A 13,080-nucleotide genomic window follows, 5' to 3' on the forward strand; every position below is an offset into this window, starting at 1 on the left:
CCAGCTCTAGGGACAGAGTTTATCTAGGTCACCATTTAGTACCTTGTAGAACTCTGCTTACAAACCCCATTTAAGTGTAGGACCTCCCAAAAGAGATAGAGCCACCATCGCTTAAAGAAACCATGCAGGGGGCTGGAGAGATGGCTCAGCGGTTAAGAGCATTGCCTGCTCTTCCAAAGGTCCTGAGTCCAATTCCCAGCAACCACATGGTGGCTCACAACCATCTGTAATGAAGTCTGGTGCCCTCTTCTGGCCTTCAGGCATACACACAGAAAGAATATTGTATACATAATAAATAAATAAATAAATAAATAAATAAATATGTTTTTTAAAAAAGAAACCATGCAGTTTTTGCAACTAATCCTGAGTCAGGAAGCATTCTCTTAAAGGAGATGCACCTCTGCTCACTGCAAGCAAACAGCCTATCTGAAAAAAAAAAAATGCGGCTACCAAAAAGCTCCACTTGACTCTCGGTTTTGTGGGTCTACAAGCCCCCCCCCCCACCTTTTTTTAAGCTTTCTTAAGCTTTATGTGAATATTCTTGTCAAATGTTCAGGCACCATTTGCAAATGGACACTGCTTTTTGGTTTTCCAGCTGCCCAAACCTGAATAATTACAGAAAACTATATTAATTACAGCATTGTTTGGCTTCTTAACTCAGGCTTATAGTATGGGGCAATGGTCTGTATTCTGTCAATTATATTTTAAATAAACACTGATTGGCCAGTAGCCACACAGAAAATATAGGCAGGACAATGAGACAGGAAGTAGAGGTTGATCAATGCGAACAGGAAAATTCTGGGAAGAAAGACACTTGGTGAGCAGTCTTGGCCCTGCCACAGAAGAAGCAAGATGTGACTGCCTCAATGAATAAGATTCTGAGCCATGTGGCTAACACAGATAAGAATAATGGGAGCCGGGCCGTGGTGGCGCACGCCTTTAATCCCAGCACTCAGGAGGCAGAGGCAGGCGGATCTCTGTGAGTTCGAGGCCAGCCTGGTCTACAAGAGCTAGTTCCAGGCCAGGCTCTAAAAAAGCTGCAGAGAAACCCTGTCTCGAAAAACCAAAAAAAAAAAAAAAAAGAATAATGGATTAATATAAGTTATAAGAGTTAATAAGAAGCCTGAGCTAGTGGACCAATCAGTTTATAACTAATGTAGACCTCTGTGTGATTTCTTTCAGAATTAATGACTGAGGGGACAAGGCAGGACAGAAACTCAGACAATAGGCTTCTTATTTAGTAACACTTATATCTTAAATTAACTCATTTCTATTAATCTATTACCATGAGGTTGTCGCCTATTGGTAATGTTCTGTTATCTTTGTCCTTTGACAGCTAAATGGTGCCTGCCTGAGTCTGCTGTCTTTCTACATGCATTCAGTTTAGTTTTCCCATATAGGTTTATCCTGCCCTGCCACAGGCAGAAGCAGATTCTTTATTAACTAATGATAATAAAACATGTTTACAGCATATAGTGGAGATACCCACATCATAGGATGACCAGATTTTCCTACTGACACTGACACAGACTTCTCCAATAATCCAGTTTAACTGAGTTTACGAATATTAAGTTTTTTTTATGTTACAAGGTAATATTTTTCTATTGGTATGTAAATTATTACTATTCATTTTCCCAGTTTTTGGGACACATTGAAAAAGTTCAGTTCATCATGATGACTCCTGATGTTCATCTCAGTTTCACATACGATTTTTTTAAACGATTTTTTTCTTGAACCATTAAAGATGCATTAAAACTGATAACTTAAAACTGACTTGACTGGTTTTATTTCTGAATTATCTTTCACCTTAGGGCATAGGGTTATTTCTAAATTCTTATGTTCTTGTCGTCTAGAAAATGAAATCCAAGCTCACAGATATATTGCATAAAGATTCACAAATTTACCTCTGGCTACTAGTTTAGTCTGTAGTTAGAATGAGCCGCTCTCCATTCTAAAATCACCCACAGACTCATCCATATTAATTTTTACAGTTCCCTGCATCTGCCAAGCTTTTTATACTTCTGAAACATTGTTCACATTTCTCCCTCTGGATGGTATTCCTTACTCCCACACAAGAGTTTGTAACATGGATTTTACTTATTTATGTACATACTAGGACTAAAGTAAATAGACAAATAAATTCTCAAGGATATAATCCTCCTTTCCTTTAATATAATGCTGTATTTTCTAACTAAAATATATTCCTTGTTAATAATCTACATTGAAAACTCTTGAAAGAAGTTTATATTTGCAAACTTCCCTGAGTGTAAGTGAACACAAATCACTCAACATGAAAACTAATTTAAACAGAAATTTTCTAGAAGAAATATTTCAAAACTGCCTATTTACATGTCATTCGAAGGACTTTTAACTACGCTTTAGCTACAACTTATAATCAACAATAACCTGTGACTTAAAAACAGGTTATATAATCCAGATCAATATACCATCTTGGAAATTCTGACTAAGGTCAAATATTTAATCCACCACCATATTGAGGTCTTGAAATCATAAATGCAATATGTCTGAAAGCCAAATTTATGTCTTACCCCTCATTGAACTCTCTCCCAGTAATACAAATAAAGCATCTTTGAGAAACCTATTACATCATACTTTCCCAATACATGACTGTAATGTATCAACAGGACATAAAGATTTGCAAACAGAACACAAAATTTTCTTAGTTCACATTTTGATTTGTTTTCTGTCTTTCATCTAGTTAAACCTCCTAAATATTATCTATACACCCATGCCTGCCCCAAATGAATTTACCTACACATCTATAACTGTATTATATTACCAAATATGCATTGCCCATGTACTGATCCAGCATATATTCATTCCACTCACTTTAAAACTCTTCAACTCTTCACACACTTTAACAAGAGAAAGTCCTATTCTAGTGTACAAAGCACTATCTCAGTTGGTGTGTATTGACTATCTTTATTTTTTTAATTTAGCTTTAATTAAATGGAAGTGTGTGTCTCAGCATGTAGGTATTTGCATTTGAATATGGGTGTCAAAGGAGAATAGAGGCATTAGATTTTTCTGGATTTGGGGTAACAGAGATTTTTGTGGACCACTTGATTTTGGTGATGGGAACCAAAATCATGATCTTGGGCAGAGCAGCCAGCATTCTTAACCATCCTGCTATCTCTCTAGCATTTTACCCTTATTTTAAAAGTCATTCTAGTTCCCAAGTAATTTTGACTTATAAAATGGGGCATAGTGGGTACCTTTGTATACAAGTCTTCAAGTGGTCTTCCTTTTGACTTCATTTTACATTCTAAAGTAGTCTTAGGATTTTTGTGGATTTTTTTTATTTCATTTTACTTTCCCTTTCTTGTATCATCTTGTCATAGTCACTCCAAGAAGGACATGGTCCAAACATAATATTTTGATGCATCTAGCACACAAGCACAGATTTTAAATCATACACAGTGGTTTTACATAAACATAAGTCAAGATGTTTTGATCTGTTTCTCACACAAATGCCACAAAGGATGATGTTTCTAAATAAAGACTGTGATTATATTATGATGACCACACTATGGCTGATTCATTTTGTGTGTGTGTGTGTGTCTGTGTGTGTGTGTGTGTGTGTGTGTGTATAAATGTGTGCTGCAGGAACAGAATAAACTTCCCTCTGAGGACTAATTTTTATGCTCAAACTGTGTAAAGAAAAAAATAAACACATATATCTGTAGTTATACTCAGTTTGTTTAAATCTTGGGTCTCAAGTTATCTTCTGAACTAAGTGATGGATTCATAAATTATCTTCCCTAAAGTAATTATTAAAAATATAGAAAGAATTTGAGAGTTTCACTGGCCATTAAGAATTCCCAGTGGACATACATTATAAGAATTGACAAGACAAAATTAAATTATGATGAAAAAAGGAAGCATGCATTGAAGGAGAGCCACTATGCCACAATCTATAAACACTAAAGACTAGCAAAGTGCCTTTCAAATCATATCAAACACTTATTTCACTTAGATAGAAACAAAAGCATTTGTTCCTTCTAAGAGACAGCTTACTATCAATTCTACATGTATAATGCTAGGTTATTCTTATCTGAAGAGTTCAATAAAATGTAAATAAAACTGAATCCAACCATTTCAGTTACCACGAGCATGCCAGTACTTAAACTTTAGCAAAACACAAGATAGAAAATGTTCTAGATATTATCCCCAAAGAAAGCATAAATGAATTTTAAAAAGTGCTGTAAAAGTTGCAGAAATGTGGCAGTCAAGAGTTTCTAGAGTCGAGTTTGAACCTAGGAATTATATATAAACATTTTATTCTTTGTGATTGTTTATTTTGGGGATTTTATATTAATAACATGTCTCCATTTTCTTTCCTCTCTCCAAACCTCTCATATAGGCCCCCATTTTCCTTCAAATTCATGTCTTCTTTTTTACTAGTTGTTATTGAAAGTATGTAAGTTTTTATATATAGTTCTTATTATATATATATATATATATATATATATATATCTTATTATAACCTTATGGATTCATAAAATACTATTATTGAATTGTGTTTTCAGGAATGATATTTTGGCACTAGAAAACCAATTGGGGTGCTCTTTGCTGGAGAGGACCACCTCTTGCACTCCAAATTATTCTGAGTTGCCTGTCTTTCTTTGTGTAGGGCGGAACCCTTGTGGGCTTTTCCATATCTAGTTGGGCTTCCTCCTTGTTCAGCTCATATAAGGGTAGTCTCATTGATAGGAATTTACTGATATAGTTTCTGATGTTACTAGCATACAATCTCATAGCAAAGTCCCAGTTCCTCTGGTTCTTATAGTCTTTTTTATCCCTCTTCTATAAAAACACTAACAGAGCATTGGGTATGTGAGTTAAACATTTTATTCTTAAGGGATAAAACAAGAATGTTTATCATACATAATAAGATAATCTGATAGTTTATCTTCTTTAAATAAATTTTAAATAGCATAATGAAGCTTGTGGCATCAAATGTATGACTAACAATACATATATTTCAAGTGCCAAGGCATGATAAACAATCCAAAGGATATAGATATACTTAAAACCATCTAGAAAATACAAGTATTTTTGGTCAGATAGGTTATTATGTTGCCATATTTCTCAGAATTAATACTTTTTTAGAGTAATTATGGAACAAGTAATCACAGTCTTAACAAAAGCTTCTAGGTGTGATGAATTTTTATTTTTAGAGGTTTGGAAATCATGCCGATGTTTGTTTATGTTTCCCTTTGATTTAATGAATATGCATGTTTAAATAGAGTTCTATTTTAAAAGCTCATGGCCCTGAAACCTCAGTGGAACTCTGAAACACAGTCTGCTACTACACAGATAGGACCAATAGATGAGTGACCAGCCACTCAGCAGGTCACAACACTCTCTAGGCCCTCAATACATGGGCAAAACCCCAAGCCCCACCCCCACCTGCCTCAGGTTCTCTAGCCAGTCAGCAGGACAGTTTCCTTCAGGTATGTAGCTCCTACATTCCTACCACATCCACTGGACTCTGCAAGCCACAAGTCCCAAACACTCCTGCAACTATGCAGAGAGAATCAAACGGATAGAACAAAAGAATGACCAAAAGAGGAACTCTGATGCACAAGCTGTGAGTGCACAGAGCGGACCACTACAGCTAACCAAGAGAGCAGGACAAGAGACACCTCAGTTGTTCCTCGAGACAGAGACAATGACAGTGCAGAGCAGACCAAGAACAGTTTCCAAAGACACAGTCACTGCAAGTATTGGACCAAAAGGCAAAGACACTGCAGAAACCAATTGGGGTGTGGGGTTTTGCCCATGTATTGAGGGCCTAGAGAGTGCTGTGACCTGCTGGGTGGCTGGTCACTCATCTATTGGTCCTATCTGTGTAGTAGCATACTGTGGTTCAGAGTTCCACTGAGGTTTCAGGGCCATGAGCTTTTAAAATAGAACTCTATTTAAACATGCATATTCATTAAATCAAAGGGAAACATAAACAAACATCGGCATGGTTTCCAAACCTCTAAATTGAGGAAGAGATGGGTAGGTATCAATGCAAGAATTCATTCAACAACATAAAAAGCAATGTGGTAAATTCAGAACCTAGCAGTCATAGAACAAGAAAACCTGATCATTCTAACACAGAGAAAGCAGAAAAAGAGGATTTTAAATGTAACTTTATGAGGTTGATGGAGACTTTTGAAGAGGAAATGAAATGTCCCTTAAAGAACTAAAAGAAAAGAAACACAAAAATGGAAGAAATCAATAAATCTCTCAAAGAAAACCAAGAAAACACAATCAAACAGGTAAAGAAAATAGTTCAAGACTTGAAGACTGAAAGAGAGACAATAACGAAAATGCAAAGTGAGGGAATTCTGGACATGGAAAAATCTGGGTAAATGAATGGGAACTGGAGAGGAAAGCATAACCAATAGAATAGAAGAGAAGGAAAAGAGAACCTCAGGGGTTGAAGATACTAAAGAATGAATAGATTCCCTTGTCAAAGAAAACATTAAATCCAACAAATTCTTAACACAAAATCAAGGAAATATATGCCTCATGAAAAGACCAAAACTAAGAATAGAAGAAGGAGGACTCCAGCTCAAAAACATATTCAACAAAATCAGAGAAGAAAACTTTCCCAACCTAAAGAAGGATATCCCAATGAAGGTACGAGCTTACCAAAGACTGAACAAAAAAAAAGTCCCCTTGCCATATAACAATAAAAAGAAAAAACATACAAAAATAAAGAAAGAATATTAAGAACTGCAAAGAGAAAATGTCAAGTAACATATAAGCCAGACCTATCAGAAATACATCCAATTTCTCAACTGAAACCATAAAGCCAGAAGGTCCTGGACAGATGTGCTGCAGACACTAAGAGAACATGGATGTGAACCCAGAGTCCTATACACAGCAAATCTTTCAATCAACATCGATGGAGAAAACAAGTTATTCTATGACAAAACCAGATTCAAACAATACCTACCCACAAAGACAGCCATACAGAAAATACTAGAAGGAAAACTCCAACCCTAAGACGCTAACTGTACCCACAAAAACACAAACAAAAGATAACCACACAACAGCCAACACTAAAGAAGGGAAACACACAAACACTACCACCGAAAATAATAGGAATTAACAATCACTGTTCATTACTATATTTTAATATCAGTGGAATCAATTCACCTATAAAAAGACACAGGCTAAGAGAATAGATATGAAAGCAGGACTAGCTTTCTGCAGTATACAAGAAACACATATTACTACCAGGGACAGACATTAGAATAAAAAGTTGGAATAAAGATTTTCCAATCAAATGGACCTAAGAAACAAGCAGGTGTAGCTATCCTAATATGTAACAAATGGACTTCATACTGAAATCAATCAAAAGAGATGAAGAATGACACTTCATATTCATAACAGGAACAATCCATCAAGATGAAGTCTCAGTCCTGAATATATATGCCCCAAATAAAAGAGCACCCACATATGTAAAAAAAAATATTAAAGCTTAAATCACACATCAAACCTGAAACGCTAATAGTAGGAGACTTCAACTCCCCCTTCGTCTCAATGGACAGGTCAACCCGACAGAAATTTAACAGAGAAATAAGAAAATTAACAGATGTTAGAACCCAAATGGACTTAAAAGAAATATAGAGCATTCCACCCAAACAGAAAGAATATACCTTCTCAGCACTTCAAGGAACCTTCTCTAAAACTGACCACATACTTGGTAACAAAGCAAACCTCAACAGAAACAAAAAATTGGAGTAACCCCTGTATTTTATCAGAGCACCATGGTTTAAATAGAGAATTTAACAACAACACTAATTTCAGAAAGCCTATGAACTCATGGAAATCGAACAAGGCTATTTTTAATTTACCCTGGGTCAAGAAATAAAGAAATCAAAGACTTCTTAAAATTCAATGAAAATTAAGGCACTACTTACCCAAATGCATACCAAATGCATAGTGCCTTACACTATGAAAGCAGTGCTAAGAGGAAAGTTCATACCACTAAGTGCCTAAGTAGAGAAAGTGTAGAAATCTCATACTAGTGACTTAACAGCACACCTGAAAGCTCTAGAAAAAAAAAAGCCAGCATCACACAGGAGGAATAGAAGACAGAAAGTAATCAAATTGAGGACTGAAATCAATAAATAAAAACAAAGAAAATAGAAAATTATACAAAGAATCAATGAAACAAAGAGCTGGTTCTTTGAGGAAATCAACAAGATAGACAAACCCCTATGCAAACTAATCAAAAAGCAGAGGGAGCACATTCAAATTAACAAACTCAGACATGAAAAGTAGGACATAACAGACACAGGAAATCCAGAGAATCATTAGGTCATACTATAAAAACCTGTACTCCACAAAATTGGTAAATGTAAAAGAGATAAACAATTTTCTGGATAGGTACCACATAACAAAATTAAATCAGGACCTATAACCAGCAATGTGTCTTACCCTCCCTAAGGAGTGGCTGGAGGGTAGGGTGAGGAGCAAGGTAAAGGGAATAGGAGGAGTAGAGGAAGTTCTAACTGGGATTGGTATGTAAACTGAAAAAAGACAGTTTGTTTTCTTTTTTGAAAAATAAAATAAATTAAATTATAAAAATAAAATAAATAAAAGTTGATGACTTAGAAGATATTTATTGTGCTAGTAAAATAAGAACTTTAGTGTCAGATAATTGTTGTGAGTGTTTTGCCGAGCAGTAATGAACACGTATGGAAGCACTATGTGAGCACAGACCTACACATCTAAATAACAGAAACAATGTTCATCATGCCAAGGATTTTTAATTCATTGTGCTAATTTCCAAACATACTTTAAAATTTTTCTAATTTTGGTTTCAATCTCCATGACACATTGAACTCTTTTAATTGTTAAAATTCAATTCATTCTCGTTGTAGAATGTTTGGTGTCGATTGTTTAAATGCTTGTTTAATACCATATTTTAATATTAAATGCAAATACCAATATTTTATAAAAATAAATAATACATATATTTTTAGTGTCTAGTCACATTGATATCTCAGACCTCTGGGTATCACACACTATTAAATATAGACAGAAGCTATAATGCAGTTAAATTTTGCAAGTCTGTCTTCTAATTTAAAAAATCTTAGCTTGTAGAAAGAAGCAAATTTTAAAATATTATTTATAGGCCATAAATTATTACCAATTATTTAATTTATTCATTGCAAAAAAATTATCCAACATTGTACTGGCTAGGTCAAAAGTTCACATATTTACCTAAATTTATGAGAGGAAAAGAAGATAATTAATAGAAATTTATTCTACTGTCACAAACTTGTTTTTATCTTTTCCATTTCCTTTGTAACTTTTTGGACATTAACATCTATTTCTCTTCTAGGAAAGCCATTAAAGATTATGGGGGTCAGAAAAAATATTATATATCATTAAGCTTAGTCTGCTAAGACTTACAATATTTTGCTATCATTTTCTCAATGATAGGAAGTAATTAATTATGAATGTCATCCGCAAATAATTTCAATGAAAAATTATCCTGCATCTCCTTGTATATTTTAAATTACTTCTTCAATCAAAGCTGGGATTCCTTTTAGAAAGGCAGAAAAATAATTTTCATATTACCTGTAGTTGGAATTTGGAGGAAGTATATTCATAAATGAATATTAATATTTGGCTATGTTATGTTTCTTCAACTAAGCATGCACAAGTGAAAGAGACATGCCTACTTGGTTAGATATAAGTGTCTTAGGCCTCACATTCAACATTCATTACCCACCTGAAGATTAAACAACTTTAAAGACAATTCTCACATTTCTATTTTGCAGTTTAGGTAATTGAAAATCGGGAGTCATCTGTTCATCAGGACAAACTTACAGTGCACAGTTTTGGCAAGAAGACCAAGATTATTAAAAGTCTATCCCTCTATCAATACAGAATATCAATGGATTAGTACATTCTAAGTAATGTAAATATATGTGATTTCATTGTCCCTCGTCTTCCATGTTCTCTTATGGGGAACTTTATCCCAGTTGGTGTCTAAATCCCAGTTTCATTGTTTGGTTTCTCGTTACCTTCCATGAAATTTCTCGTTTCATCATTCTTTATCCTCCCTATATTTTCTCTCTTCAAGCAATGTAGATAACCTCCATTATTAGAGTACTGTCTCCGAGTCAATCCTTCTAGCAAGTTCCTGCCCCAGTAAACCAACATTCTAGGTTAAACAAATTTCAGTTTCAATAGTACTTCAGTAAGATGGATTTCTGAAGGTGAATGGGGAGTTAACTGCTTCTTTCAGAAACTTCAGGCATTTTTCATAGTTCACATACACTCACGCAATAGTGACCCTCTTTAGACATTTCTAGTATATTGTTTTTCACCTTTTTATACTGTTTGTATTCTAATGCTTGTTAATTTATTTTCATACATTCTTATATTTTCCCTCACAGAAATTGATACTATTTTTTAAGTATTTTAGATCAGACTAATGAAAATTAAATATAAATAAAAATAGGCCCAGAAGAACCATCGAGTTTGTAAGAACTACTTCATCAAAATTTAGTAATAAAAAATAGTTTAATCAATTTAGTAATAAAAAATAGTTTAATCTTGAAAATTAGGAAATAAATTAGAGAGTAAGTGACAGTTCTTCCAAAAAGAGAACCTTGTAATCTTATGCTGCTGTGTGTGACAATAAGCAAAAGTAGTACTTTCTATTTCCTCTTCAATTCTGTCTTCAAATTTCTGTATATTCTCTAGAAAACCTACAAGGTGATCAGTTTCACACCTCAAATGCTCGGCTTCTTCTTTGGCATTGATTCTTTGCATGAGATGTCCCTGACTCCTTTATCATTTCTGTAAAGACGAACATTGAGTACTAATGAATCTTCTAGATCTTAATCCTCACTCTCAGGTGTTTTCATATCATCATCTCTGTCCACCAGTATGTCACAATCTCCAAAACCAGTTCTGTTCTACTTTCCTTGATTTTTTATTAGAACTTTATTACTGTTTCCAGTCATCTCAATTCAGAACACCTTTAAAATGGCACTTTAGCTTCCTTCTTTTTCATTGATTCAAATAAGTCAGCTCATTATTTATTTATCTTCTGCCTTCATAATTTTACACCAGCTATAACAACTTGTTTGACTTTACCTAATTCTCACTAATGGTTCTTTTTATTAAGTTGGGTTTCTTGTTCTTTGGTTGGTTGGTTGTTTATTATTTTCTTTTACTTTTCTTTTTTCTATTTTTTTCATAACTTTACGAACCTCAGGCTAATTTCCAGACTTGCTATGTAGTTAAACTTGGCCTTGATTTCTGGATCCCCTTATTTTTGTCTTCAACCCTATAATTACAGTGGTGCATGAGCATGTCTGGCTTCATCATTGATTTTTCTCTGCACATTGTAACAGTTCTCACCAAAGACATAGACTGTGAGATGTGTTTTATTAAGAGTTGTGTTACCCAGATGTTCAAAACAATTGCCATACAAGGTATCCATATTTTAACCAAATGTAGTCATCTGTTATTCTTCCACTTCATATTGATAATCTTTTAAAAAGTCCTTTGCTAATTTATCCATTCCAATGACCCTGTCTTCTCACACTGCCTTATTAAAACCATTGACATGGGAATCTGCTTATCACTGAAGTGGTTCTTTTAATCATAAGACACAGCCTTTCCATTTCTTGCACCCATCATATTCGTTTATGCATGTCAAACACTGCTTCTTGCTTTCTGATTGATTTTGTACTTGTTTGTATAATGTCTCCCATCACCCCAGTTTTTTTTGACTGCAAAGTCATCAAGAGAAGAGCCATGATTGTAGAGTTCATTAAATAGGAGCACTTCATAAATACTTGATAAAATGTATTAACCAAACAGAACTTCTCCAATAATTAAAATAATTATTAAAATAATTCCTAAAGGCACAATTGTTTTCTAATTTTTTAACATATTAGGAGAAGAGATTGAGAACAATAAGACTGAGCATCATTCCACTGACTCAATAGAAGCATGCCTAAGTAAACACAAAGGAATTAGTGAAGTACTTCTAAGACACCAAGGAAAATCCTACCATATTACTATAGTTTTTTATCACATACTAGAGAGGCACTGAATAATTAAAGTGGTTTAAGAAGAGCCTGCCTTATCCCCAAGTATGAATTATAAAAAGAAGAAAACTTAGTAAATGCTAGCAGTGAGTTCTACAGAAGAAAACTAATTAGACTATCTTACCTTGTAACTGAGATAACCAAGGAGTATTGTTTCAAATAGACTGATCAATGCCACTGAGACCTAAAACAAATTGTTTTTAATGAGAAACTGCAAAGTAAATAAAATGCTTTCACAATGTGCTAGTAACTGTATACAAATATGTAAAAATCCATGCATGTACACACATACACACACACACAAAACAACAACACAAAAACAATTAGAACTATTACTTAAATTCCAATCAGCAGGTTAGGAGATGAACAAAATATTTTACTACCTCATGTATTACACCTTAGTTTTCATAATTTCATGTTTCTTTATCCTTTCTTCTTCCTTCCTTCCTTCCTTCCTTCCTTCCTTCCTTCCTTCCTTCCTTCCTTCCTTCCTTCCTTTCTTTCTTTCTTTCTTTCTTTCTTTCTTTCTTTCTTTCTTTCTGCTTTTTTTGAGACGGGGTTTCTCTATGTAACAGCCTTTACTGCCATTCTTGACCAGGCTGTCCCAGTGCTGGGATTAAAAATATGTTCCATTGCATCAGCAATTTTATATATTCTTAATGAACATTGTTAATTCTTTGCAAACATGAGAGTCAAATATTCAGACTGACTAAAATGGGCAAGATACATAAAGATCAGGAATACATACAATTGCTTTTCTGAACATCGCTGCTTAAATCAGTGTTTCCCTTCAGAAAGCCAAATATGTTTCAAAATAAGTATCATTTCATCTACTTCAGGAAATATGTAATGCCAACATCCTTAAATACACTAAAAATGGGTCATTGTAGCCATGCAGGATATTCTGAGGTTACAGAAACATTCCATGATCAATTTTACTTTTCTGGTTGGAAATGTTAGTTTTGTGTCATTT

At 34.2% G+C, this 13,080-nt stretch overlaps 1 protein-coding gene across 2 annotated transcripts in view; it reads right to left on the reverse strand.

The window, feature by feature from the left end:
* Positions 1–13,080, reverse strand: part of Kcnt2 (potassium sodium-activated channel subfamily T member 2) — a 389,981-nt gene that overhangs the window by 229,806 nt on the left and 147,095 nt on the right. For both annotated transcript variants that reach the window (XM_038349154.1, XM_038349153.1), the window contains exon 5: positions 12,232–12,291. In XM_038349154.1, coding sequence (XP_038205082.1) covers positions 12,232–12,291 — 60 coding nt within the window. The remainder of the gene's footprint in view (positions 1–12,231; positions 12,292–13,080) is intronic.

Source organism: Arvicola amphibius, chromosome 12 (assembly GCF_903992535.2).
Source record: "Arvicola amphibius chromosome 12, mArvAmp1.2, whole genome shotgun sequence".
NCBI classification, from domain to species: domain Eukaryota; kingdom Metazoa; phylum Chordata; class Mammalia; order Rodentia; family Cricetidae; genus Arvicola; species Arvicola amphibius.